The 27,888-nt window shown below is 40.0% G+C and overlaps 1 protein-coding gene across 5 annotated transcripts in view; it reads left to right on the forward strand.

Moving 5' to 3' along the window:
- Positions 1-27,888, forward strand: part of CDK15 (cyclin dependent kinase 15) — a 103,184-nt gene that overhangs the window by 41,063 nt on the left and 34,233 nt on the right. For all 5 annotated transcript variants that reach the window (XR_007478470.1, XR_007478472.1, XR_007478471.1 and 2 more), the window contains exons 8-11: positions 4,753-4,876; positions 6,465-6,585; positions 19,656-19,749; positions 26,451-26,514. Coding sequence is in view for 2 of the 5 variants with exons in the window: in XM_049712367.1 (XP_049568324.1) it covers positions 4,753-4,876; positions 6,465-6,585; positions 19,656-19,749; positions 26,451-26,514 (403 nt within the window). In the remaining 3 variants the exon portion in view is untranslated. The remainder of the gene's footprint in view (positions 1-4,752; positions 4,877-6,464; positions 6,586-19,655; positions 19,750-26,450; positions 26,515-27,888) is intronic.

The raw sequence follows: 27,888 nt of genomic DNA on the forward strand, positions 1-27,888 counted from the left end.
TGTGATTTACCTGGAGAATTATAGCTCTATTAACAGAAATAAAAGAAGTCGACTTAGAGAGAAGGCAGAAGAGTCCTGTTTTAGACATGCTGAGCTTCTCATTGAGGTGGGATAGCCAGAGGAAATGAGCAGCAGGCAACTGAAGAGGAGACTGGTTCTCAGGAGGAAGGTGTATGCTAGAGATGTAGATTTGAGCGTAACTGATGCATGGAGTTTGTAGTTAAAGACGAGAGAGTGGATAATCAAAAGAGCAAACACAAAGAGAAAAGAACCGATGTTAGAACTTTTGCTTTTGGGGGTGAGAAGAGGAACAGGACAGCAAGGGGCAGAGGAAGCAGCTTTTAGGAATATAGAAGATCCAGAAAAATGCATTTTTATGGAAGTCAAGGCAAGAGACAGTTTCAAGGAGGGCATGGTTGAGAGTGTCACAAAGTTGAAAATCATATTTGATAGCAAGGACTTTGTGGGTTTGTGAGGGGTACACTAATAAATAGAGGAATTTATTAGGGGTATATGGAAGCACAAAGGAAGAAGTTATCCAATCAAAGCAGATAGGACTAAGGATGTGTTCCCCACAGTAGAGGCAGCAGTGAAAATGCTGGGATGCCAGGGAGGGTATGGTATATTCCAAGAACTGAAGATAACTTAGGAGTTAAGCCTGGATTAGAATGAACAGAGTTGAGGGTGGTTAGAGCTGAGACTTGAAAGGTAAGTAGGAGCCAGAGCATGAAGGGCCCAGCTATGTCATGCTATTCCATATGAGGAGCCATTCAATCATTTTAATAGGAGGTGATAAATTCAGATTTCCTTTTTGTAGAGCTCATTCTGATGACACTGTGGTGAATAGATTGGAAGGTGAGCAATACTGTTTTTTTTGAAATGTTATGGTCCCCTGACCTCACTCTTCCCTTGTTTTTTCTCTACTCCCACCCCATATTCTCATTTCCTCCAGTCATTCTCTAAATGCTGGTGTCCATTAGGGTTCCAACCTTGACAGTGAGGCTAATGAGGACAACAGTGGTGCAGATGTGAATTGATGGTGGAGGAAACTGGATATATGTGCAATTAATTACTTGGCCAGAATTAATGGGAGATGGAAGAGTCAGCAATCCTTTTTCTAACTTTAAGTAATTAGGTGGATGATAGTGCCATTCACTGAAACAGAGAAATGGGAAAATCGATTTTGGAGGGATACAGTGAGTTAAGTTTTGGCATACTGAGCTTGAGGTGATTATGGGATGTCCAGGTGAACTTCAGACTATAGGGGTCTAACAGTTCAGGAAAGAGATCTGAGGTGGAGCTAAAGACTTTTAAATAATCAGAATACAGTTGTTAATTGAAGCAATGTTAGTGGATAAGATGGCTAAGGGAGCATGTAAAGTGATAATAGAAGGTCAAGGATGGAACCCTAAGGAATATCAATATATTAGACATCAGTAGAGAAAGTGGAACCTATAAAAAGAACAGTCAGAGAAGTAGGAGAAAAATTAAGAGATTGTGGTACCAAAGTGGGGAGAGAGCTTCAGGAAGGAAGACGGTCAACAAAGCCAGATGCTGCAAAGAGAAGGAGTGAAAGGTATCCATTGGATTTTTGTAGCAAAAGACATTGGTGACCACAGTAAAAACATTATGAATAAAGTGATTGTAGCAGAAGCCATTTTGTAGGGGGATGAATTTCACATTTCAGAGGAAAAACAATTCCATATGATGGCAAGGCCCAGTGTGTGACCATGGGGAGTGAGGGGCTAAAGTGTGTTGGAGAAGCAGATCGTCGGAGTGTGGAGGGTGACTGGACATGTCCACATGGGCACTGATGTTAGGGAAGCAACAGCTGGGATCCGGGTGCCCAAGTCTTGAGTGAATGATAGAGAACGGTGGGGAGTCGCGTGGATGACAGTGAGAAGAGGGATAGAGGAAGATGTGGCTCAATGGCATGAAAGTCCAAACAACAAGGGTTTTTACTTGAGGGTGGAGAAGCAATGGTTTTGAAGTGGTATTGGGAAGTCACCCAGTACCCCACCTCGCAGTAATCAAAGGTATGAGCAAGTTGTAGGAGAACTAACATCCACTTGAGAATGCTGTAGGGAAGCAGTGAACTCAAGGTCTAATTTAAGCCAAAGGAGACAGAGGGAAGTTCATCAGAGGGTGGGTTTTAGGAAGTTTTAAGACCAGGATTGAGGAGTGAAAAGTGAACAGTGAAAAGGTTTGGGGGAGAGAGGGACGATGGATGCTGGGTTAAATGAGAGGAAGCAGAGAGCAGTATGGAGATGAGCTTTAGGGAGGAAAAAGGAGTAGTCAGAGAGGCTTATATTTTTAGTGACCACAGAAGACAGGATGGGAATCATAGTGAGATAAGCCTGTGTCAGATTTCTAATAGAACAAATCCCAGGAATTCCCTCGTGAGTGGAAGGACTCGGGCTTCCCTGGAAGAGTTGGCTGACTGATCTGATTGTGTTTTTGTGGGACTCCTAGCCCAGAAGGTACTAGCCCAATGGAATTATTTTGTTCCCAAGAGCCTCATTGTGTTGGAAACAGGACTAACCCCTGGGCTATGGGAAACCCCTCTGGAAAGAGTCACGATGTGGATGGTGACTGAGAAAACACCATCAGATTGGGTCGTATTACTGGTGAAGTTTTGGCAGTGGGAAAGGAGGAATACAGGTTGTAAGGGATTAAAGAGTAAGTGGCTGGTGAGGTTACTCGGCACACACTGCAGTTTTGACAAGTGTGGCTATGAAATCCCATACCTTAAGACTGCAGTGTTTTGCCATTTACAAATGCTTGTAGACATGCGGAGCCAGGGAGGAAAGGAGCTAAAGAGCAAGAAGGTGAGCGGCAGGTGTGTGACTAATCAGTGAGACAGTCTATGCTTGGGACGTGAAAGGGATTTCAGGCTGGCCCACTATGAAGCTCTGTCTCTGACTCAGCTAGCCAATTCTCTCCTTCCCTGTCAGGTTTTAATTTTCTAACTTTTCTCTGGTTTCTCAGGATGGTGTCATGGTGTCAGGCAGGTCTGAATTTGAGACCTGGCCCTGACTCTTTTTAGACATGTTTTTAATGTTTCCCTGAGCCTTATTTTTGTTATATATAAATCGAGGACAAGCGTATCTTCCTCACAGGGTTGTTTTGAGGATTACAAGAGGTCCTGGGTATTCAGTACATGTTCTTTCCCCTCCCTTCCTTCTGTCTCTGTCCCTTGCTGGTCACCATCTCTCTGTCTTCTGTCTCTCACCTGTCTTCATCTCCCTCTTTCCTTACTACTATCACACTGAAAAACATATTTTTAAGCACCTACTATGGCATTTTATCTTTTACCTGGAATTTAAGTTGGTCCTTTTTATTGTCTTTTCCATGAACATTTACGTTTATAACCGATCGGAGGGTTGAAATGTCGTTATGGGACTTTTGTGCTTTGGCAGCTGAGTGATGTGATGAGCGGTAAAATGAATAATACAGTGTGTGTGTTTGAAGCACCAGGAAGAGAAAGAACTGGGATGAGAAAGACTCATAGAACCAGTGAACATTTGAAGTAGGAGCCTCAAGAAAATGTTAACATTCTTAAACGGCTTGGGGACCCTGATATGGGAACTGCATGGAGCCCATGCAGCCACAGCTGTGCAGTGGGAGGTAAGCTCCCCAGGATCCTGCTTTGGTCAGACCATGGCACTCATCAACTTGATTCCAACGTGTCCAAGTCATTGTTAGGTCATAGCAGGTTCGAGCATCTCTGAAGTTCCTAGTTTCCAAGATGTGATGGAAAAAGTGGATTTATCTGCATGGCTCTGCATCTACTATTTTGCCCGTGTCCCAGGAATGCGGGGGCTGGCCTTGTCTTTTCAAAACTGCCAGAACGTGTTCTCAGTTGGCATAGGTCTTTGTAAACAGTAATGTTGGTGTTTGAATTCTCAGTTGCCAGTGGCACTGGAAAATAGCAAAAGACACTTGGAATACTAGCATTCTTTTTTTTTTTCCTTAAGCTTGTGTTTTGGTGGGAACCTAATAATGTCTTTCGTTTCTCTGCCTTGTAACCACAAGCAACATTTTAAAATTTAGGCCTAGAATGTATTTTTCCTTTTGTTACCCCCCGCCCCCTTTTTTCTTCTCTATACTATTTATTCCTTATTCTCTTTTGATTTTTTTTTTTTTTGGTCTAATTTATTTTGGTATCTTTTCCCTCTGAATCTCTACTGTATATTTCCCTTGTTTTCACTTTGAACTTAATACTTTAAAAATTCGTTTAAAAAGATAATGGTTCCTTTATTTCCTAATTCAATCTAAGGATATATTTCCCAGTCTGGTCTCCCTGTGTTCTGTTTTTAAAAGGGTTTTATATCAGAGAGCCTGGAAAACTTAAGCAGTTGTAAATGTTAGAATATCATTTCCAGGTCAACTTTGATCTTATATGCCAAGTTCATCAGTGGGGAAAAAATTAAATCTTTCACATCTAAATCAATAACTAGTGTTCCAACGGAAACTTCAAAGTTTCACTTTAGATTTTTAAGGAAAGGTAATTCCTTCAGTGTCAAAAGAATGAGATGTCAGGAAAAGCCAGAATCCCTTTGTTTGGGACATGGTCTACTTACTTGACTTTCCTTGTCCTTCTTTTCCTGTTCGAATGCAAAATCTTCCATTTTTTTTCATCTCTCAAGAGACCCTTTTACTATATTCTTTCAGATGACTGTTTTTGATTTAGAGGAGAAATCAACACATAGTGGCTCAAATCTGCTTAGATAAGGTGTTCATTCCTTCCAGCTTTTCATGTTTCAACTTTTGCGGGGCCTGGCGTACATCCACCACCAACACGTTCTCCACAGGGACCTGAAACCTCAGAACTTACTCATCAGTCACCTGGGAGAACTCAAAGTGGCTGATTTTGGTAAGTCGCCTCCCGAGTCTCTTCCTGGGCTATGAACAATGATGCTTTTGTGTGCACGTGTTTAAAGCATCAACTAGGGCTGGCTTTTGAAAAGTGGGAACCGGGGAACATGATGCTTTGTCAGGATTTCAAACAACCATATAGGGAGATTGAGGCAAGAAATAGGACGAGATTGGTAACTTCTTAGGGTTCCATCAAGCCTCAGTCTAATCAGATCCTAAAACTTGGTTACCCCTACTACCTCACTGCCATTTTTGATGTAAAGACTTTTGTAGAGTGAACGTACTTGGTAGGTTTACCTAAATCTAGGTGGATGTACAAATTCCATCAGACTAGATCAAAGTTATCCCAGGATGACATGATAAAGAGGTTAAGCCCAGATTGTAGGATGGACTCCTTCTGGAATGGAGGCTCCAGGACACCTGTTCCTGCTCACCTGTGTATCTATATAGTGGGACTGTATGGGTACCTGAGGCTTTTATTCTCATCAAAGTGATGCAGATTTCCCCTGAGTATCACTGTGTCTTTCCATTTTAGCACGTATCACAGTTTATAATTATACATATATACTTCTGTGATGATTCTGTCTCCTCCACTAGACTATAAGCATTATGAGGGCAGCCTGGATCCATTTTTGCTTATCATTATATCCCTAGTGCCTGGCACCATAGCAGTTGCTCAATAAATTTTTGTTGAAAAACTGGTTCTGTATAAGCTGAGGAACCACTCTTCTCTGTTTGGCAGATGTCAAATGATGCTACAATAGCTGCAGTAAGCCTTTAACAGACATTCATTTATCAAATTCCCCACAACAGTGAACTCATCTATTCAGGTTTTTTTCTAGCTGTAGATCATGTGATCCAGTGAGATAAATAGCTAACTGATGAAAGTACTCTCATTTTGTAGAGGAGCACTTGAGAATGATCCAGCTAAGGTCCTGCCAAATAAGTAATGTGGATCAACAGCCCTCACCCTGTATCTACTAAACTGGGAATTCCTGGACTGCAGAAATGGAGGGTGGCCCTAGTAGTAGTGAATCGATTTTCCATTGCTGTTACAGAAAGCCCACATTACAGAGGTGTATACATGCTCGAAGCTTCACGTTCTCTCATGTAACAGTCTGACCTAAGCAGTCAGAGCTCTGTAGTGGCCCCATGGTGTATTGGTCCACTCTCCTTCTGTCATGAGGCCCCACCACCCCTAGGTATTGCCCCACGGCCTATTTCAAGATGGCAGCCACTACAGCCTGGAGGAAGGAGAAAAGAGACCAACACTTAACCCCTCCATGAAGTTCACACATCACTTCTATTCATATCAAATAGGCAAAAATTTAGTTGCCTTGCTACACTTAGCTGCCAGGAAGCTCACATCTAGCTGCAAAGTAGGCCAAATTTTGAGAAATTCATTTGATGAAGAGGTACGTAAGAATCAAGATAGTTGAGTAGCTCTATTAAAAGCACCAAAGTTTGTGTATTATTTTTTAAATGTTGTTTACCCTGCCAATTACACTCTCCTTGGCAGACTGTATCACTGTGGCTCTCCAGAAGGTCTCAGGACAGTGAGTTCTGTGCTTTCCCCCTTCGGTCAGGTCTTGCTCGGGCCAAGTCCATTCCCAGCCAGACATACTCTTCAGAAGTTGTGACTCTCTGGTACCGCCCTCCTGATGCCTTGCTGGGAGCCACTGAATATTCCTCTGAACTGGACATATGGTAAGAGCTAGTGCCAAGAAAATGTGAGTCATCCTACCCGTGAAGGTTGTTTTATTACCTGTATTACGTTTTAGATAATCATTCTAATAATGACAATCACATTTGTATACAGAAATATAAAGTACTTTCAAATATATATCTCATTTGATTTTTACAATGCCCCTCCTTCTAGCTCTTCTCTTCAATCCTTTGTCTTCTCCCTTGTCCTCAGGGAAACATACATATACTCCCAAACCACAGATACACACACACACACACACACACACACACACACACACACACACACACACACACACACACACACACACACACACACACACCCCTGTCTGCACATGCCCAAACACCGTTCAGAGCCTGGTGAAAAAACCATAAATACCAAGACTTGGTAGACCTGATCTTCATGCCAATATTTCTAATCAGTTACTCTGCATTACGTTATCTTCAAAAAAGCCATGTATCCTCTTTGTGTCTGTGCTTCTTTGCTTTTAAAATAAGGGTAATAAACTCTCCCCATGAAGGGTTAAGGGGGACTGTAGTGCAAATGCAAGAACCCGATAGAGGCTATCAAGTAGAGCCACACTGTTGGAGAGGCTCTTGGATTAACTGGGTGCAGTGGTGAGAATGGGCTCTCAGCCACTCATCATCCTGGAGCAGTGGTGTTATGTAATCTGGCTCTGATCCCTGGAAATATCCCAGTCATTTGTGTGGCAAATTTGTAGTCACAGCCACCTCCTCAAAGGTAACAAATTGTATGGGCTTCCTTCAACTCCTTAGATGGTCTTATATAAATAGAAGGCCCTGTTTTAAAAAAAAAAACACTAAAAGGCTAAACTAGGCTTTTGAATTTCCCAAAGAATTGAGAAAAGTTGAAGAGAATTTCCTCCGGTGTATCTGGAGCCATTGATTTCCTGATACCCAGTCGCACTTCTTGAAATATCACCTGCTAGTCAAACCCCCCTGAAACTGTCAGCTCTCACTGCTCTGCACTGTCACTTCAAAGGCCTTCAGCAGGCTCTGGCTTTCTCAGCTCTTAATGATCACTTCCTAGTTGTGCTTCACAGACAGTGAAACTTCTTCTCGTCACTTTTAAACTTTGTTTTATTATAGAACATTTAAAACATTCAAAATATATAAATATGTACATCAGTGATTCTTAACCAGGATCAATTTTGCTTCCCAGGGACCCTTGCAGTGTTTGGAGACATTTATTGTCACAGCTGGGTGGTGGTAGGGTGCTCCTGGCATCTAGTGGGTAGAGGCCAAGGATGCTACTAAATATCTTATAATGCACAGGACAGCCCCCTATGACAAAGATGTAACCAGCCCAAAATGTCAATTGTGTCAAGATTGAGAAAACTGATGTAGATTAAAAGCATAGTAAAGTGAACTCCATGAGCCCACTACCCGATGTAACAACCAGAAACATCATCAGTACTGTCACATCCACTCGTGTCCCTTTCCCATCAGCCTGCCCCTCCACCAGAGGGGCTTCTGCCCTGCATTTTTTTCCTTGTCGTCATTCCCTTACCCTTTTAAAAAATAATATTTCTACATTTTTATATATTTTATTTTACTTGCTTTTGAGTTTTTATAAAAATGATATTACATTGTTTTTAGTCTTCTGTGACTTGTTTTTTTTTAACTCAGTGTGTTTCTGAGATTCATCCATGTTGATCTATGTGGCTACACTTTATTTTCTGTTGATGAACATTTCAGTTATTTAGTTTGCCTTTTGTTTTATTTCTTTTTGCTATTTTGAATATACTTGGTACTTATATTTAAGGATATGTCTAGAGTACTTACTTAAGAGTAGATTTGCTGTGTTACAGGGTATATGAATGTTCAACTTCATGAAATAGTGTCAAATTGTTCTCCAAGTGGTTGTAACAATTTATGCACCAGCAGTGTATCATAGTCCCTTATCCACATCCACACTTCATAAAATCAGATTTCTTAATTTTTGCTAAGTTAGTGGGTAGAATGGTAGCATGTTGTGATCAAATTTGCATTTCCCTAATTACTAATGAGGCTGGATGTCTTTTCATGGATTATTTGCCATTTGTGTTTTTTCTCCTATGAAATACCTCTGTGTGTCTTTTGTTTATTTTCTTTTGGTCTCTATGTCTCTGTGTCTCTCCTTTTCTCTCCCTTCCTCCCTTTCTTTCTTTATTGATTTATAGGAGTTCTTATACTCTGCATACTAATCTTTTATCAGTTATGAATGCTACAAGCAGGCTCCCCAGTTCATATTGTCTTTTTAAACAAAAGTTCTTAATTTTAATACTGCTGACTTTATCAGTCTTTTCCTTTATGGTTAGCCCTTTTATTTCTTGTTTTAAAAAATCCTTCCCTCCTTGAGGTCAAAATGATATCCAGTACATTCTTTTAAAAGTTGTAGGGCTTCCCTGGTGGCGCACTGGTTGAGAGTCCGCCTGCCGATGCAGGGGACATGGGTTCGTGTCCCGGTCCGGGAAGATACCGCATGCCACGGAGCGGCTGGGCCCATGAGCCATGGCCGCTGAGCCTGCGCATCCGGAGCCTGTGCTCCGCAACGGGAAAGGCCACAACAGTGAGAGGCCCGCGTACCGATAAAAAAAAAAAAAAAAAAGTTGTAAAATTTTTCCTTTCACTTTAAATCCTTAATACATTGGAAATTGACTTTTTCTATGCTAACCCAATGGTCTCACCCTAATTTCTTCAGCAATCTGCATGCCAAATCTCTCATATATCAGGTTTCTATAAATGCATAGGTCTGTTTTGAGCTCTCTACTCTGTTCTACTGGGGTCAATTTATCTGTCCCTGTACCAACATCCTAATGTATTAATTTCTATAGCATTATAATAATACTTGATATCTGCTAGGATAAGTCTCACCACTTACTTCATCTTCTTCCTCAGGAGTATCTTGCCTATTTTTCCCGTTTGATTCTCCATATAAATTTTACACTCAGTCTTTCAAGTTTCATGAAAAACCCTAGTGGGATTTTCATTGGAATTGCATTGAAATTATAGAACACTTTGAGGATAATTAACACCTTTGTAATATCCTCTTCCAATTTTTAAACACGGTATAATTCTCCATCTGTTTAGCTCATTTTTAATGCCGTTTAGTAAAGTTTTATAATTTCCTCTCTAAGCTCTTATATATCTAGAGCAAAGGTCCTTCCTTGTAAGTCCGTTTCTGTTGTTTATTGTTTCTTTTGTTTCTTCCATATGGTATCTTTTTTCCATGTGTGTTTTGTTGTTTTTGACAATGATATGCTAATTATCCTTGGAATTTTATTTGTGGGATTTTTTTTTTTTTTGAGGGCTCGGATGAAGTGTGGTCTCTCAGAGAGGATTCGCATTTGATTCTTCTAGGTACATTTTTTAAAAAAGAACTATATTATTGTATTTTACATAAGTGTTGGTCTGCTACTCAGATATTGCTTTCTTAATGCCATTTGCTACTGAAAAGAACTAGGCCTTTTTGGAGAAGTAGCCAATACTGAGGCTGGGTCAGGGAAAGTATAAGATGAGCTGGGAACATCTTGTTAAGCCAGAACATTTTTTAACAAAGTGACCAAAAAATGATGGGAATATGTAAAAAAATGTGGGAAGCAGCTTGAAGAGACTCCCACTGGCCAAAGCTGGTACCTTCTGAGCATCCTAATAGTGAGAGTAATGTAATGTGTTATACCACTGAATAACATAAGAATACATAAGTCCATACTGAAGGTAAACAGATAGATGGAGGGATGGATGGATCAACAGCTAGATAGGAAGGGAAGCTCCTTTATACAGTAGAATGCCAAATAATAACTGGAAAAGAAATGACAGAATTAGAAAATCACTATTTTGCAATATAGTAGTAATTGGTTCAAACAAGAAGCATCATAGCTAAACTAGAGGGGAAGATTTGATGAGGAATAAAATATTTATTTACATAGTTTCAAAGTACCTCTCTACAAACTACTTATTAATTACAAAAGAAAAAAATAGTAACTATAGTAGGGAGGCTTGGCAGAGATCACCTTAATCAAGTGATTAGAGTTAGTATTGTTGATAATGGCACTGACTGACATCGTGTGCCCCCTAATAGGACACACTGGAGAGACAGTATCATATACGTGGTTCTCCTGCAGAAAAAGAGCATAACCTGAGTCACATCATGAGGCAGCATCAGATCAACTCAGTCTAAGGAACATTCTACGATGTAACTAGACTGTACGCTTTAAAAGCGTTGTAGGGAAGGAAGAAGTTTCCTCTGTCCTCTGAGGTTCAATGGATGGGTCTGTGAAATAAACTGACAAAAGACAGATTAGCAGGAGAAAAGCACACACATTTTATTTTATGTTAAAAGTTTTATGTGACACAGGGGAAGTGACTTCATGGAAAGAAGAGACAATCCCCAAAGAAACAGCTAGCCTTGGAGGCTTTTATACCATTCTTACAAAGGACAATACACTTGTAGAGAAGTAACAAGACAAAGGAAAGGGGTTTCTTTTATTATTATTATTTTATTTATTTGGCTGCGTCAGGTCTTAGTTGCAGCACACAGGATCTTCATTGCGGCATGAGGGCTCTTCGTTGCGGTGCACGGGCTTCTCTCTAGTTGCAGCTCACGGACTCCAGATAGCATGGGCTCAGTAGTTGCAGTGTGTGGGCTCTCTAGTTGTGGCACGTGGGCTCTAGAGTGTGTGGGCTCAGTTACCCCCTGGCATGTGGGATCTTAATTTCCTGATCAGGGCACGAACCCATGTCCTCTGCATTGGAAGGCAGATTCTTAACCACTGGACCACCAGGGAAGTCCTGGAAAGGGGTTTCTGGACTCTTTAGGGGTGGTAATTGTGGAAGGTGAATATGTATCTGGAGCACCCTGGTGGTAGATAAGGGTTACTTAGCAAGGTTTGCTTACATAGATTCTTCTTGGTGCCATCTCTACATGTGTTGATAAGGTTATTCTCCCCTCCTGGGCTGGGAATGGGGGAATCTTCATAAGGGGGTTTTATGCCCTCCTTTCAGGCAGCTAGGGAGAGGCAAAGAGCTCATCCGGTGTTTGCTTTTTCTCAGTTGCCTTCAGCTCATAACAGTTCTTATGGCAGGGTGGCATATTTTGGGGTGACATTTTCCGTTCCCCTACAGAGTCAAGGTTTTAAAAACCAAAGAAAAGCTGAGGAAATGTTCCAGACTAAAAAGAGATATGCCAACAAAGCACAACGCATGGTCCTAGATTGGAGGCTGGGGGAGATGAAGCTAAAGAACACTACTGGGACAATCAGTGGGATTTAAATATGGACTGTAGATTAGATAGTACTATTGGGATTGATGTTCAATTTCCTGATTTTGATAATTGCACTGTTGTTATGTAAGAGAATGCTTTTGTACTTAGAAAATACATGTGGAAGTATTTAAGGGTGAAGAGTCATTGTATCTGCAACTTACTCTCCACTGCTTCAGAAAAAATAAATGATAGATAGATAGATAGATAATATGATAAAACCAAAGAGGCAAAATATTGGCAATTGGTGAATCTATTTGAAGGATATAAAAGAGTTCTTTCAGGCTTCCCTGGTGGCGCAGTGGTTGAGAGTCCGCCTGCCGATGCAGGGGACACGGGTTCGTGCCCTGGTCTGGGAAGATCCCACGTGGCGCGGAGCAGCTGGGCCCGTGAGCCATGGCCGCTGAGCCTGCACATCTGGAGCCTGTGCTCCGCAATGGGAGAGGCCACAACAGTGAGAGGCCCGCATACCGCAAAAAAAAAAAAAAATAGAGTTCTTTCTACTGTTCTTGCAACTTTAAATTTTTTCAAAATTAAAGGTTAGCAAAAAATTGAGAAAAACCTGGTGTTTCACCAAAGATAGTGAACTAGCACTGGCTTTGTTAGAAGCACTGGCCCAGTACATGATCAGTGTTTTCAATTATTTCCTATGTGTTCGAGAAGGGTGTGTATTCCTGAATTGTTGGGTACAGGTTTTTACATATGTTCAAAACTTCAAGGTTGTTAATTGTGTTATTCACATTGTCTTTATATAATTTTTGTCTGCTTAAGCTATCAGGGAAAAATGTATTGAAGTTGTTTGATATATTGTTGATTTGTCAACAATGAACAATTCTATTCATTTTTGCTTTATATACTTTGAAGCTATTTTCATTAAGTGCAAATAAATTTAAAACTGTTCATCATTCCTTCATGCACTTTAAATCTTACTTTTGGAATAATTTTCCTTTCTTTGGATATAAATCTTTTAGAACTTTCTTTAGTGTGGGCCTGTTGGTGGCAAACTCTGCTTCTGTTTCTTAAGGTAAACTCTCATTGTTGAAATGTAGTCATGCTAAGGTTTTAATTGTAGATTGACAGTTATTTTCTCTCAGAACTTTGGCGATACCATTTCCCCAGCTTTGTCTTCCATTGCTGCTCTTGTGAAGATTGCTCTTAGCCTAATTGTAGAGAAGTTTACTTTTAGCCTTCTTGTCTTTCCCTTTTTTCAGGTGATCTCCCATTTTCTCTGGATGTTTTAAAGAATTTTTTCTTCGCCTTTGTTACTATGCAGTTTTCACTATAAGGTGTCTAGTGTGGATTTTTTTTTTTTTTACTTACCCTGCTTGTTGCATATTGTGCTTCTTCCAATTATGAATTCATGTTTTTCATCAGCCATTTTCTTTTTGAGTGTTGCCTCTATTCCATTCTCTCTTTCTGGAGCTCCAATGAAAGATTATTAGACTATGTCTTTCTATCATCCATGGTTCTTATCCTCTCTTTCATATTTTCAGTCTCCTTGACTTTCTGTGCTGCATTTGGATAATTTCTTCAGCTCATGTACCAATTCTTTAAATCTCTTTTAAACTATGTATCCCTTACTTTTTACTACATATACAAAAAAATATGTTATTCCATTGATGAATAATGATGACACAGAATAAAAATACAGTTGTAAGTTAAAGTTATTGTCATTACTCTTATTGATTTCATTATTGTTGTTTGTCCAGTAAAACTCAAAAAGTAATGTAGAAATAGAATAATAGGCATTTTCCACTGTTTACTATATTTGTTCACTCTCTATGTAACTGTTAGATATTGGGTGTTTACCCTGGGATTCCTCTTCCCCATTTTTTTTTTCTTTTCAGAGTGATAAGAGGGAAATGGGCAGGGAAAAGATTACAACAGTAGAAAAGGGAAAAAAAATCCTATTTTGCTAGGCATGCAACCCTGTAGGGTACAAACTGAATGCCTTTGTAGGAGGCAGGTGACAGTGGGTGAGCATTAGAGCCTTTGTCTTAATGAAACTAATTATAACACGTAGTGCAAGAGCCTCTCATTCACAGTAAACCCTGGGGAACAGGAGAGTCCGTGGGAAGCCCAGAGCACACAGTTAGATTATGGAAAATATACAAGTAAGACATATTGGCTATTCCCAACACTTACAACCAGCATCCTCTAATCTCCCAACATCTTTTCTTCTCTTTCTGCTACTTTTTCAGACCTTAAAAGATTCCATTAGCAACTTTGGTGAAGAGAAAAACTCAGTGTTTTAGGATGATTACACTGTTTTTGGTTTTGTTTTTACTTTTTTGTATTGTGTTAAAATATATATAACATAAAAATTACCATTTCAACTATTTTCAAATGTACATTTCAGTGTCATCAAGTACAGCCATCACCACTATCCATCTCCAGAACTTTTCATCATCCCAGAATGAATCCCTGTACCCATTAAACAATCACTCCCTGTTACTCCCTCCTCTCAGTCCCTAGCAACCACTATTCTACTTCCTGTCTCTATGAATTTGACCATGCTGGAACCTCACATAAGTGGAATCATACAATATTTATCCTTCCATGTCTGGCTTATTTCACTTAGTATAATGTTTTCTAGGTTCATCCATGTTGTAGTAAACTGGGTTTTGGTTTTTTTTAACATCTTTATTGGAGTATAATTGCTTTACAATGGTGTGTTAGTTTCTGCTTTATAACAAAGTGAATCAGTCATACATATACATCTCTCTTCCCTCTTGCGTCTCCATCCCTCCCACCCTCCCTATGCCACCCCTCTAGGTGGTCACAAAGCACTGAGCTGATCTCCCTGTGCTATGCGGCTGCTTCCCACTAGCTATCTATTTTACATTTGGTAGTATATATGTCCATGCCACTCTCTCACTTCATCCCAGTTTACCCTTCCCCCTCCCCGTGTCCTCAAGTCCATTCTCTACATCTGTGTCTTTATTCCTGTCCTGACCCTAGGTTCTTCAGAACCATGTAAACTGGGTTTTAAAGAAGGGTTTATTTTGGTAGACAAGTCCTCTATTCAAAACTAACTGCAGGCAGCTGCTGGATTTAGGACTATGGAAAGTTGTCACTGCCTGAGAGATTCTTTATGGTCAGATTTCTTGCTGCAAACTTCCAAATATAAAGAGTGGCCCAGGGAAAGCAAATGGAAATATCGTGTCACTGCCATATATCATGCTGTTCTGAATTAATGTCAATAGTGAAAAATGAAATACTGATTCACTTCTCCCAACCATGTTCTCATGTACTCCTTGCACCTCCCCAAACCTAAAACTCCTGAGATGGTTTATTTCTCCAGAGATTGCCTAAGGAATTTGAGGAATCTTTTTCTTTCTTATGGAAGAATTTGTTCATGCTCAGAATAGAGAAAAGACTAGGAAGAGAGCCAGAAAAAGCAGAAAATATGTAAGCTGTCTCGTCTAACTTGACTGGAGAACCACAGTTGGAGCAATAAAATGACCCATTACATCTCTCCCTTCTGGAAGGGTTCACTCTTTGATATCACCAGGTCTTTTTTTCTCCTGCATGTGAAGTTCCGCTTCATCTACATGAGCTGCCCCAAGGGTATCTCCACAGAGCAGAAATCCTCGGAGAAGCCTAAAGATATGTAGGGTAAGAAGAGCCACAGGAATGAAGATTTAAGAACAAAACAGAGGAATAAAAGGAAATAGGAACTGGTTCCCTATCTAGACCTGAATGTTCAGATTATTTAAAATGTTTGCTTTAAGGCTAGTCTGGGGTGGGCAAAATAGATGATAGCCACACAACTTGTTTAAGAAGCAAATAAAAAATATGAAAGCCACACTACTTGTTTACAAAGCAGATGAAAAAAAACAGTTTTGAAGAATAAATGAAAAAAATAGGAAGATGAATCATATAGTTTTTGAAGAACAGTGCTTACCTGAAAAATACCTTTCCTTCTCAGACTTAAGGTGTACAGCCTTGTTTTCTTACCAGTGCACTGATATTTATGGTACGGATATTCTAGGTCCTGAAATACAATTGATTTAGGAATTTTGTTTGTCTTGTAAGTGTTCTAAGTGCATTGCACATGTGCACACACACACACACACACACACACACTATATATATATATATATATATATATATATATAAAACCTTAGACTCCAGATTGTTAGGTGAGAAAGGTTTTAACCTGCCCCTAAGTGAAGCTTAAAAAGAAAGACTCAAGAGAATGCCTATATGGCACCAAACATACAAATGCAAATACAAATGGGAATTTCAACCACATATTAGCATTTTATTTCTTAGTGCAAATATCTTGTGTTAGACTGCAGTACTTGAACAATGGCCTTAAAGTCCAGCTTTCTCCAATATGTTTACACCGTTGTGTACACTGTCCTAGTGGTACAGAAGGTAAAGGGCACTAAGAAACTGTGTAACAAAAGGGGCTTCCTTCTCGGCTCCCCACAGCCACCAGTATGAAAGGACATTAAAAAGGCAACAAGCTTTTTCTAAGCCATGAAAGCCTTTTGAGGGGAGAGAAAAAAGTGGACTACAGGTTTAAACCTAGCAATGACTATGATTTGAACCTTGTTTAAAATGCCCGCAGGCCTTCTGGTGATTTGTGAGCCCCTGGGTTTCTGGAAGGTGTTAGGGTACTGGATGGAGGGTTGGTTTAAGTCTTCAAAAGCTGTTACATTTCCATTTCTATTTTGTGTCAGTTAATAAACAATTACATGTGTTTCATACACACAGATACATAAATATGTGTGTGTGTGTGTGTGTGTGTGTGTGTGTGTGTGTGTGTTTGCTTCAAAATGAAATGATTTGAGACCTTTCCAGTATGCATAGACAAGGCATGAGGGGAGGTGGATGGAGACCGTTTGACGGTATTCACCACCTCAGTTTTTCAGCTGGCTTATCTCACTGTTGACCATTGCTAGCAACCAGGATGTTTTTTAACCATTTGACAGTTTCCTATTACTTTTATTATTCTCCATGTATTGTTTAATTTTTACCTTTTATATCTGTTGCTTTAAAGGCAAGAAGCAAAAAGACCATGGATATTTAAAAACAAGCTAGTAAGCAGTCTTAAAATGATAATAATTCTAAAAATTCACCTCAAGATACTGTGCACCAGATTCTTAAGCTATATTTGCCTGATCAAAATTCTTTTCTTTTTTCTTTTTTTGGCCGTGCTGGCTTATGGGATCTTAGTTCCCCCACCAGGGATTGAAGCCGGGCCCCAGCAGTGGAAGCGCTGAGTCCTAACCACTGGACCTCCAGGGAATTCCCAAAATTCTTATGTCACATATCAAGATGTCTCTTGTACATGAAAGATCAGTAAAAAGAAAATATCGTGGCCATTTAATCTAAATTAGTTTTTTAACAACTAGGGATAAAGACAACCTGTTGTTTGAGGGAAAAAAACAAAAAACTACCTGCAAAACTTAGTCTGATACCTCTTATTTATATGTATACAAAATTCTAAGAATTAGCTAATTGATTATTTTACATGCAAACCAAATATTAGGTCATGAAAATAGTTTTTGTGTCTTTTGAGGTGATAAGATACAGTTAAATGTCAGTCTTTCTTTTAATATATATTCTCTCCCCAAACCAGACACAAGATAAAAATTATTCTTAAACTTGTTTATCAAGAAATCTGCTTTCTCCTACACAAAGTAAGTTAAATAGCATGTGTCTACTGTCAGATGGAAAAAGTAAAAATTTGTCATATGTAATAAATACATATGAATAATATTAAAGACCATTTTAAAATGAACTTCATAATAAATCTTTAATAATATCATGATCTATAATAAAATATTTTACTGAGGGCTTCCCTGGTGGCTCAGTGGTTAAGAATCCGCCTCCCAATGAAGGGCACACAGGTTTGAGCCCTGGTCTGGGAAGATCCCACATGCCGCGGAGCAACTAAGCCCGTGCGCCACAACCACTGAGCCTGCGCTCTAGAGCCCGCGAGCCGCAACTACTGAGCCCATGTGCCACAACTACTGAAGCCCACGCGCCTAGAGCCCGTGCTCTGCAATAAGAGAAGCCACCGCAATGAGAAGCCCGCGCACCGCAACGAAGAGTAGCCCCTGCTCACCGCAATTAGAGAAAGCCCACGCAGCAATGAAGACCCAACACAGCCAAAAAAAACAAAAAAAAAGTTTTACTGAAATTTTCTTCTTTATCATGCCACAGCAAAACGTCTAGACGATTAAGGGAGTTTGCGAGATTATGTGTTATGGTGAAAGGGATTTGGCATCAAAACTCGGGAAGTATTAGACCATGGGGATAATCTCTGTAATCAGTCACCTGAACCATTCTCAAAAGATTTGTAAGAGTTGAGACTTCCCTGGTGGCACAGTGGTTAAGAATCTGCCTGCCAATGCAGGGGACAGGGGTTCAAGACCTGCTCCGGGAAGATCCCACATGCCGCGGAGCAGATAAGCTCGTGCGTCACAACTACTGAGCCAGCGCTGTAGAGCCCACGAGCCACAACTACTGAGTCCACGTGCCACAACTACTGAAGCCCCCATGCCTAGAGCCCGTGCTCTGAAACAAAAGAAGCCACCTCAATGAGAAGCATGTGCACCACAACGAAGAGTAGCCCCCGCTCGCTGCAACTAGATAAAGCCAACGTGCAGCAACAAAGACCAAACGCAGCCAAAAATAAATAAATAAATAAAGGTTTGTGAGAGTAAAAATGTGCATTATTAGCAAAATAAATCTTACTTCTTACTCTTCCTGAGGAATTATCCTCCAGTTTGACTAAGTAGGAAAGAAAATTTATATTTCTCCCTATTTAATCTATTTTAAGTTGCACATTCTCTGTTAAATCAGGATGCATCTTAAAATCAGTAGCATCTTACAGTAGCCGTCAGCCATGCTTCAGTTATGACTGTAGTTACCATTGTACATGTGTGGACATCAAACATGGCAGCATCAAAACTTGCAGAATGGGTGTCAGTAACTTGGAAGACAGGAGACCTCTTTTTTTTTTTTTTCTTGTTAACCCCTAGGAACAATGGTTGTGGAGAAGGCGTGAATCAGACATGTTTAGCAACATTCTTTAAGCTGGAGTCAAAAGTGGGCTAACATGTAACTGCAAGGTCAGCTTAGGAGCCCCAGCACCAATGACTCTTGGTTGTTTTATGGCTTATTCTAAGAAATGCTGTATCATCAAACTCCTGACGATACCGTCAAAGGACAAAACCATGGATAAACACAGACATCAAAGAATCTGAGTCAAATGCTGAATGTCAAAAAGTTTGATGAGTATCTAAACCAATTTCTTCCACTTAATATTCCATTTTTTTTGCATGTACAAGTATGATATATGGTGAGATAATCTGTCTAATTAAATTTGTAACAGCCCTTTCAATGAATATGTAGGAAACATTCTGATCATCACAGTTTAACTTGTGAGGTTTTTTGTTTGTTTTTCTTTTGGTTTCTTAAAAGTACATACAATAATGATGCTTCTTACAATGATAGCATCTTAGTTTCAGTGAAAGAGGGTATTCAGTTTGGAGATTCAGTACTTTCCCCTCCTCTCAGAAAATAGATTGTTAATGAGCTTGAATGAACTCAAATGCTTGCTTTCTATACTGTGTTCCTAAATGCCCGTTGCGTTCCATTTTAACAAAAAGCTGCAGGCTGTTTTTATTTTTGTTTAACATAGAGACTTTTTCTGCCAAGACTTTTCATTACTATGTGGTCCCTATCTAATTGTCCTCAGAGTATTTCTTGGGAGGTGAAATGCTAGTAGTTCAGTTTTGCATGTATAGGTTCCTTGAAAGCATTGGGTTGACTCTTATTTCTTTGTTAGGGGTGCAGGCTGCATCTTTATTGAAATGTTCCAGGGTCAACCCTTGTTTCCTGGGGTTTCCAACATCCTTGAACAGCTGGAGAAGATCTGGGAGGTAAGAGAAGAATTCCTCTTAGAAAGAAAAAAATATATGCATTACAAACTTTGAACCAAATTTTCCTTAGAGACAAACGAAGCAGTCCATCTGCTTTGAGAGAGTAAGCCATATTTTAAGGGTTGTGAAAACTGTGGTATTTGCCAGGGGCATAAGCACCTTGGGAATGAGTGGTCAGGACCCCCCCCCGTTGTCCCGTGGCAGCCCATGAATCCACTTGCTTCCGGTGATTATTGTCTCAACCTCCCAGGGCAATTTCTGCCATTACTAATTAAACACATCCCTGCCCTGCCACCCCCAGCTCTAAGTCTACAATATATTTGGCCCTGGATCTTTGTCAACTGAAGACAAGGCACTGAATTTTCATAGAACCCTGATAAAACAAAGGCTTCCTGTGTTAGTGTGAGAGAAGTATGCTGTGTATCATGCTCCTCCAAAGCCAGATTCCTAAGGTAACAGGGTGCTTTTGTGTGTGTGGTTCCATTTCTTTATTCATTATTTATCCCTCCCTCATTTGCACCATTATGTACTTCATTTTTATGTCCCTGGTAGCTTATATGCCATGTACTACAGTCATTTATATATTGCTGTCTTTTTTTTGATGATTTTTAAATTGTGGTTAAATATATATAGCATAAAATTTACCATTCTAACCATTTTTAAGGATACAATTCATAGCATTAAATGCATTCACATTGCCATGGAACCATCACCACCGTCCATTTCCCAAACTTTTTCATCATGCCAAACAGAAGCTCTGTATCCACTCAGCCAGCTCCCCATTTTCCCTGCCCCCAGCCCCTGGTAACCTCTCATCAACCTTCTGTCTCCATGAATTTGCCCATTCTAGGTTTTCATATAAGTATAATCTTAACAGGATTTGTCTTTGTGCTTGGCTTATTTCACTTAGTGTAATGTTTTCAAGATCCATCCATATTGTAGCATGTGTCAAGTGCTTTAAACTGGGGTGGGGGGAGGGTATCGCTTGTATCCTGGATTCTGCTCCCTTTCAAGTTTGCTTGCTTCAAGCAAGCATCTAGAGCATACTTGCTAACAGCTTCCCAATCGGGTATCTTGGGAAATATTGCAGAGTAGGATTTTTGTGTGCAGGTGAGGAAATTTGTCTTTTCTCAAACTTCTTTAAAAAAAAAAGCTGAGTTTATCTTTAATACACACATGCAGGTGAGGAAAATCCTCAGGGAACATTTAGGAAAAGGGAAGAGCTAGTTGCTAGTGTCTGGAGGGTCAATGGCTCACCGTTATGAAGATGTTCTGTGCAAACCAGTCTAGTGCTACAGGTTCATGACCCAGAAAACATTGTGCTTTGTGAATGTCAAAATAAAGTAAAATGTCCTTTGTGAAATTAAGACATTTTATAGAGATTAATCACTGCCATTAAGCTTTCTTTTGGAAACATTGGGGATATTATGGAGGAACATAGGAAAAATTGGGATGCATTCACAAACTAAAAAAAAAACACTTTTCAAGCCAAAAGTTTTTTTTTCTCAAAAGTACCCTGCAAGACCAAGAACTGCTACCTTCAAAAACTATCATTGGATGATATCATCGTCTAAACTGGAGGCAGCCTAATGTAATTAATGGCTTTAGAGTCGAAGACCAGCATTTGAATTCTAGCCACTTTTTAGCGAGACGAACGTGTACAAATTATGTAGTCCCTCTGAACTCCAGTTTCCTCACTTGTTAAATGGGGCTAGCGATAATGACTTTCTAACCTTTCTGTGAGAATTTCATAAGATCAAATGCATAACAAGCCCCATGTGCCATAAGTGATCGATAAATGTTTGCTTTCTCTCTCATAGAAATTATTTTCATAGAGATGTTTCAATGACCAAACCGTTAACAGGCATTTCCTAATACTTCACCTAATTGTTCTGTTCTCCCGCTTAATATTACTTCTTGTCCACATTAGAGGAAGCTCAGCTAGCACTGCCTAGACCAGACCTTGCAGTGATCTTTTACACATTTGAAAAGTTTTTCCTAGCCATTAAATGAGGACACAATATTTATTGGACACTCATTGTCTTATAAGATGTTACAAGGCCTGGAAAAATGGGAAGAATAGGAAAAATGCATGATCTATGCTTTCACCGGTTGTTCAGTCTAGGTGGGGTGATGGGTGGAATATAAGTAAATATATGTAAAACAAACATAAATCATGTATAGATGCAAAAAGATGTATGTATATATAGATAGTTAATAAAAATTATAATACTAGCTAAATTATAATAATATATAACATAAATCTATAAATATAAATTATAATAATAGCTAAGGTATGCTATTAGGATATTTGAAGAGTTATATACAAACTAATTTTTTTACATTACTTCCTATTTTTAAATGATAGTTTTCTTAAAAGCAATCATTTTACAGTTCTTTGCATTTAGCATAGCACTTAGAAATCATGGGACAGAAAGAATGAGTTAGACGTTTCCCAGGACCTGATGGCTCTCTAGTTATTGGTTCAAGTTTCCGGGACTGGTCTTGGTGGCTGACGCTGGCCATCTGAAGATGTTTTAGGTAATTCAGTAAGTGAAAATTTTGGACTTGTATCTGGACATAAAGGACCAAAACATGAGTGATGCAGCCAAAACAAATGTGTCTTAACAAATGGGTCCAACAGGTCCTGCCCAGGAAGCCATGTTCACGTCTACCATTATTCTTATCACACTGCAATAAATCAGAAGGACTTTATTTTGACATTTATGACAACTCATTACAAATATAAAACAAGTAAACACATTAGAAATAACACTGGCTTGGTGTTAGTAGACATGAGTTCTGAACCCAGCCCTAACTTCAGGTTAGGTGGTAACGCAAGTCTCATAATTTATCTCCCTAGGTCTCTAGCATCTTAAAGTATATTTGATTTTCTGACTCCATGAACTTGTGACCTCTTTGAACAAAGTGTTAAGAGAATAGTGTAGCTGCTATCTTTTTTTTTTTTTTTTTGCGGTACGCGGGCCTCTCACTGCTGTGGCCTCTCCCGTTGCGGAGCACAGGCTCCGGACGCGCAGGCTCAGCGGCCATGGCTCACGGGCCCAGCCGCTCCGCGGCATGTGGGATCTTCCTGGACCGGGGCACGAACCCGTGTCCCCTGCATCGGCAGGCGGACTCTCAACCACTGCGCCACCAGGGAAGCCCAAGGCCACAGTTTTGTTACCACACATCTGTAGTTCCGTGCTCTGAGGACAAAGAGAGAACCACATTCAGCAGTGTGTTATCTCTTACACTACTACATCCCAAGCAACTTGGAAATTCAAACATTACAAATGGCTCCTGAGTTGTGCTTTACTAAAGGTGGTCTATTTCGGGCTCTATGATACTTGATGTAGGAATTGCTTCTTTGAAAGCAATGGTCTAGTCTACATCTTCCAACCTCTAATCACAACTTTTCTTTACATTTATTCTGAGATCTCACACTTAGGAATAAAGACATAATAATAAGTCCCGAATTTTTATTTTACCATCTTTCTGAAATGCCTCCGTGTGTGTGTGTGTGTGTGTGTGTGTGTGTGTGTGTGTGTGTTTACATCTGAATGGCTGTCATCGATTTTTTTTTTTTTTTTTTTTTTTTTTGCGGTATATGGGCCTCTCACTGTTGTGGCCTCTCCCGTTGCGGAGCACAGGCTCCGGACGCACAGGCTCAGCGGCCATGGCTCACGGGCCCAGCCGCTCCGCGGCATGTGGGATCTTCCCGGACCGGGGCACGAACCCGTGTCCCCTGCATCGGCAGGCGGGCTCTCAACCACTGCGCCACCAGGGAAGCCCCCTGTCATCGATTTTTAATCAATTTTTTAGAAATCTAATTCTTTCAATAAGTATTTTTAGCAAATAATACCAGATGTGGTTCTAAAATCAGAATAAAATAAACGATGCAGACTTTAAAACCATTAATCAAAATGCCTTCAGTTTCCATTCCAACAAAGGCAGAAAACAGCCCTTGCAGCCCACTGTGGTTTCAAACACAGCACTCACTAGCTGCCTTTTAAGAGCTTTCAGGGAGGGAGTAAATCAACAGTTTTTGGTTTTCAGTTTCCCGGTCAGTGAAGCAGAGATTGAGTAATTTTCTCAAGTGAAAATGAATTCAATAACTTTCAAATAAAAACTGAGCATCAAATTTCCAAATAAAGGATACTGAATTTTTGTTTAAACTTTTAAAATCTCAGGCTTAAAGCTTTTAGCACAATATTCCAAAATTGTTGGTACCCATTTTGTTGGCTTTAATTACACAATAATACAAAGTAACCAACAATTCTGGTAACTTTCACCTTAGTGAAAATATGGATATGGTCGTTATTTATTTCCTTTATCGCTTTCTCTTCATTATCTTTACTTTCTTTCATTGTGCTTTGCCAGGCAACAGAAGACGTAGGGGTACATGTGAATCACCCCACCCACTTGTTTACATGCACATCTGTGCAAATACATAAGATGGTAGGTTAACAAAGAAGAATTAGCTTCCCATCCTCTGGCCCTCTCCCACAAAAGAAGAATTAGTCCAGTTGGTTTTTCAAAATGGATTCCAGGATTCTTAGTGTTCCCTTCGGCTCAGGGTGGCTGCTAGGAAAAGCCTGTAATCCTCTCAGTAGCTTTTCAGTTTGTTTAGGGAATGGATCAAAGAAAGAAGCTTCTACTGGGTGGCTTAATTTTTTTATTATGGGAGGGAAAATGGCGCTTCAGTGTCTTTTGTTTGAGGACAAGCTTAACAGACACCAAAGAGTGTACTTCTCGGCTAGAGTCCTGGTCAGCAAGCTGGTAAATATTAAGAGGCTTCTGGATTCCTCATTGATTATTATCAGTCATTGTTGGGCAGTTGACTTCCTGCCATGACAATTGGGCCAGCATCTGTGTCCAGCATTTTACAAATGGATTCACTAGGCTTTTTCTATGAGAGATGCTTCTATAAAGACTTGTACTGAGATATGCTTCTAAAAAGAGTTATATTGTAGCGGTGTATGAAAACTACTAGTGTTTTATTAATATTTCACAAAAACAATATTATTCTGGCTCCTAGATATAACTGACATTGGGCTTTTATGACTATCTTAAAAGAATGGTAAGATTTTGCCTACAAGGGAACTCGCAGTAACAGCACCATCTAAAATCTGAAGTGTTTGTCTTTATACTCCAAAAGACTTTTCATAGTAATTAAAAACTAAAGCTTCAGTTTGGTAATCCAAAGCACACGTGAGCTCTTTTTCAAGTGATGTTGTTAATATTACTATCCACCAGTTAAAAACCAAATACCATATTCCAAGCTGCTGGGCCACAGAGAAAACAAGCAGATGAGATGAATTTGGTAGAAAAGACTAGAGTTAGGTTTGGGATCATTTTTAGCCAACATTCCACTGCTTAAAGGTCAGTAATCTGAATCCTTTTTAATTTGAGCACATCGGGGAACAGCTGAATGCCCATGCTGAGGCATAATTTAAACTGTCAAGTGTCTCCTGTTGAGACATATATATATAAATACAGTCATCTGATGTAAGGCAAAGGGACACTTTATCACTCCTGTCTTTTTCTATTCCTAACTCCCAATGCAGCATCCTAATGTATGGTGATCATGCAGTACAGCAGACATAGCTCGTTTTATTGTGCTTCACTTTATAGCACTTGGCAGACATTCCTTTTTTTTTTTTTTTTTTTAACAAACTGAAGGTTTGTGGCAACCCTGCGCTGTCAGATGATGGTTAGCAATTTTTAGTGAGGAAACATTTTTAAATTAAGATATGTACATTGGTTTTTTTAATTAAGTTATGTGCATTGCTCTGTTATGCACTTAATAGGCCATAGTATAGTGTAAACATAACTTTTATATGCATCAGGAAACCGAAAATTTGTGTGACTCACTTTACTACAATATTAACTTTATTTGTAGTACCAAACCCATAATATCCCGATGTAGGTCTGTAGATATTTTGGGATGAGAATATGACTTTAAGCAAGGTTATATGATCTGTATTAGTCAGAGATCTCCAGAGAAACAAAACCAATAGGAAATATGTATGTATTTGTGTGTATGTGTATGTGTGTGTGTGTACGTATGTGTGTGTATCTCTTGTGATTCATTATGGGAATTGGCTCATGTGATTTCATGGAGGCTGAGATATGTCCTCTGCAAGCTGGAGAACCAGGAAAGCTGGTGGTATAATTCAGTCTAAGGGGACCACTGGTTTAAGTCCCAGAATCTGAAGGCCAGAGAACTAGGAGCTCCAATGTCCAAAGGCAAGAGAAGATGATGTCCCAGCTCAAGAAGAAAGAGAGAAAATTTGCCTTTCCTCCACCTTTTTGTTCTATTCAGGTCCTCTACCAATTGGGTGATGCCACCCTCATTGGTGAGGGCCAATCTCTTTATTCAGTCTACTGATTCAATTACTAATCTCTTCCAGAAACACCCTCACAGACACCCCAGACATAATGTTTTACCGGCTATCTTGGGCATCCTTTAGCCCAGTCATGTTGACACATAGGACCATAGAAATACACTGCAGTTTTGCCCATGAAACTGCAAATGTTGGAAACACTGAAGTTTCTTTCTTTAACACATCAGCTGGCATAATGTGACATACATTCATTTCTTCCCTCTTCCTCCCTGATGTGTCCTTCATGTCTCCATACCTGCTCCATCCACCTCATCTCCCCCTCATCTTTCTTTGTCTTTCTTTGGCTTTATATAGGTGCTGGGAGTCCCTACAGAGGATAACTGGCCTGGAGTTTCCAAGCTACCTAACTACAATCCAGGTAATATTGACTTGAGCCTCCGAAAGCTCTGAGATTAGCAGTGTGAGAGCACTGGCCCCACAAACAGGGTGTCCCTCTTTAATTGTTAACAGTGTAGATAGCTCTAGACAGATTTTTAGACTCATATTCCCTGACTAATCTTTTTACGAGGAGGACGTCATTGAAATAGTAGTTGAGGTTAGATCAGTTCTCCAACTCTGTAAAACACAAGTAACAAGCTGAATAACAATCTGGAATGACTGTTACTGTGGATTCCACAACCATTTCCAAATACCCAATGGCTTAAAAGGACAACTCAAAAGATGGTCTCATTTTTGAACCCAGTGACTATCATTGAGTTTATTTGCTAGGTTATTGTATCTCATAAAGTATAAAAAGAAAGCTAATACAATAGTGGGGAAGTAAAGGCTCACTGGGCCTAGGACAGGCCGGGTAACATGTCTCTAGATTGTATCAGAGTTCATCCATTGTCTCCAAACCTAACACTTGGTCATTTTCTGTCACACATTTTGTCCTCCAATACTGGCTCCTGGGGGTGGAAGTGTTGCCATGGGGGATGTCTTTGAGAAATGGTCCCAAGAGCATGCCGGAGAGGTCAGATTACCCAGTTGTCACTTTAAGGACGTTGAGACAGAAGAGAGGAGGCAAGCAATGAGCTATAGGATGAAGGACCATATCAGAGGTTGAGAAGCAAGTAATGGCCATACCAGAGCTGGACTCTTGCAGGAAGGATTAAAGGGGAGGTAAATATGTACAAATTAGGGAGAATGTGGCCCAAGTCTGATTTTCCAGTCTCTATATTATTCCATTGTCCCATAACTAAAAATGGAATTTCCCCAAATTGTTGTCATTACTAACTTTGGTATGAGGTTATCCTGGAAGGGTTTTATAAGAGCAAGAAATTGTAAGGAGATTTCAAAGAAAATTAAAATGGAAAACATGGGCTTCCCTGGTGGCACAGTGGTTGAGGGTCCGCCTGCCGATGCAGGGGACACGGGCTCGAGCCCTGGTCCGGGAAGATCCCACATGCTGCAGAGCGGCTGGGCCCGTGAGCCATGGCCGCTGAGCCTGCGCGTCCGGAGCCTGTGCTCCGCAACGGGAGAGGCCACAGCAGTGAGAGGCCCGCGTACCGCAAAAAAAAAAAAAAAAAAAGGAAAACAAAAGACATAGGAGGATGGGAATTTTTTACTTTTTTCTCCAGCATCTAATAGTTTTGCTCAAACAGCTATACATAGGGTTCAGGCATCTTGAACTGACCAGGATTGTGGAAAACCTACACCAGCTAAAGACCAACTGTAAAGTCATTTCAGCTGCTTTGTGAATGACCTGTATGCATTGCTAAATGCTGTTCGGATCATTTCCAAATAGTTTATC

The sequence above is a fragment of the Orcinus orca genome, chromosome 7 (genome assembly GCF_937001465.1).
Source record: "Orcinus orca chromosome 7, mOrcOrc1.1, whole genome shotgun sequence".
NCBI lineage: Eukaryota > Metazoa > Chordata > Mammalia > Artiodactyla > Delphinidae > Orcinus > Orcinus orca.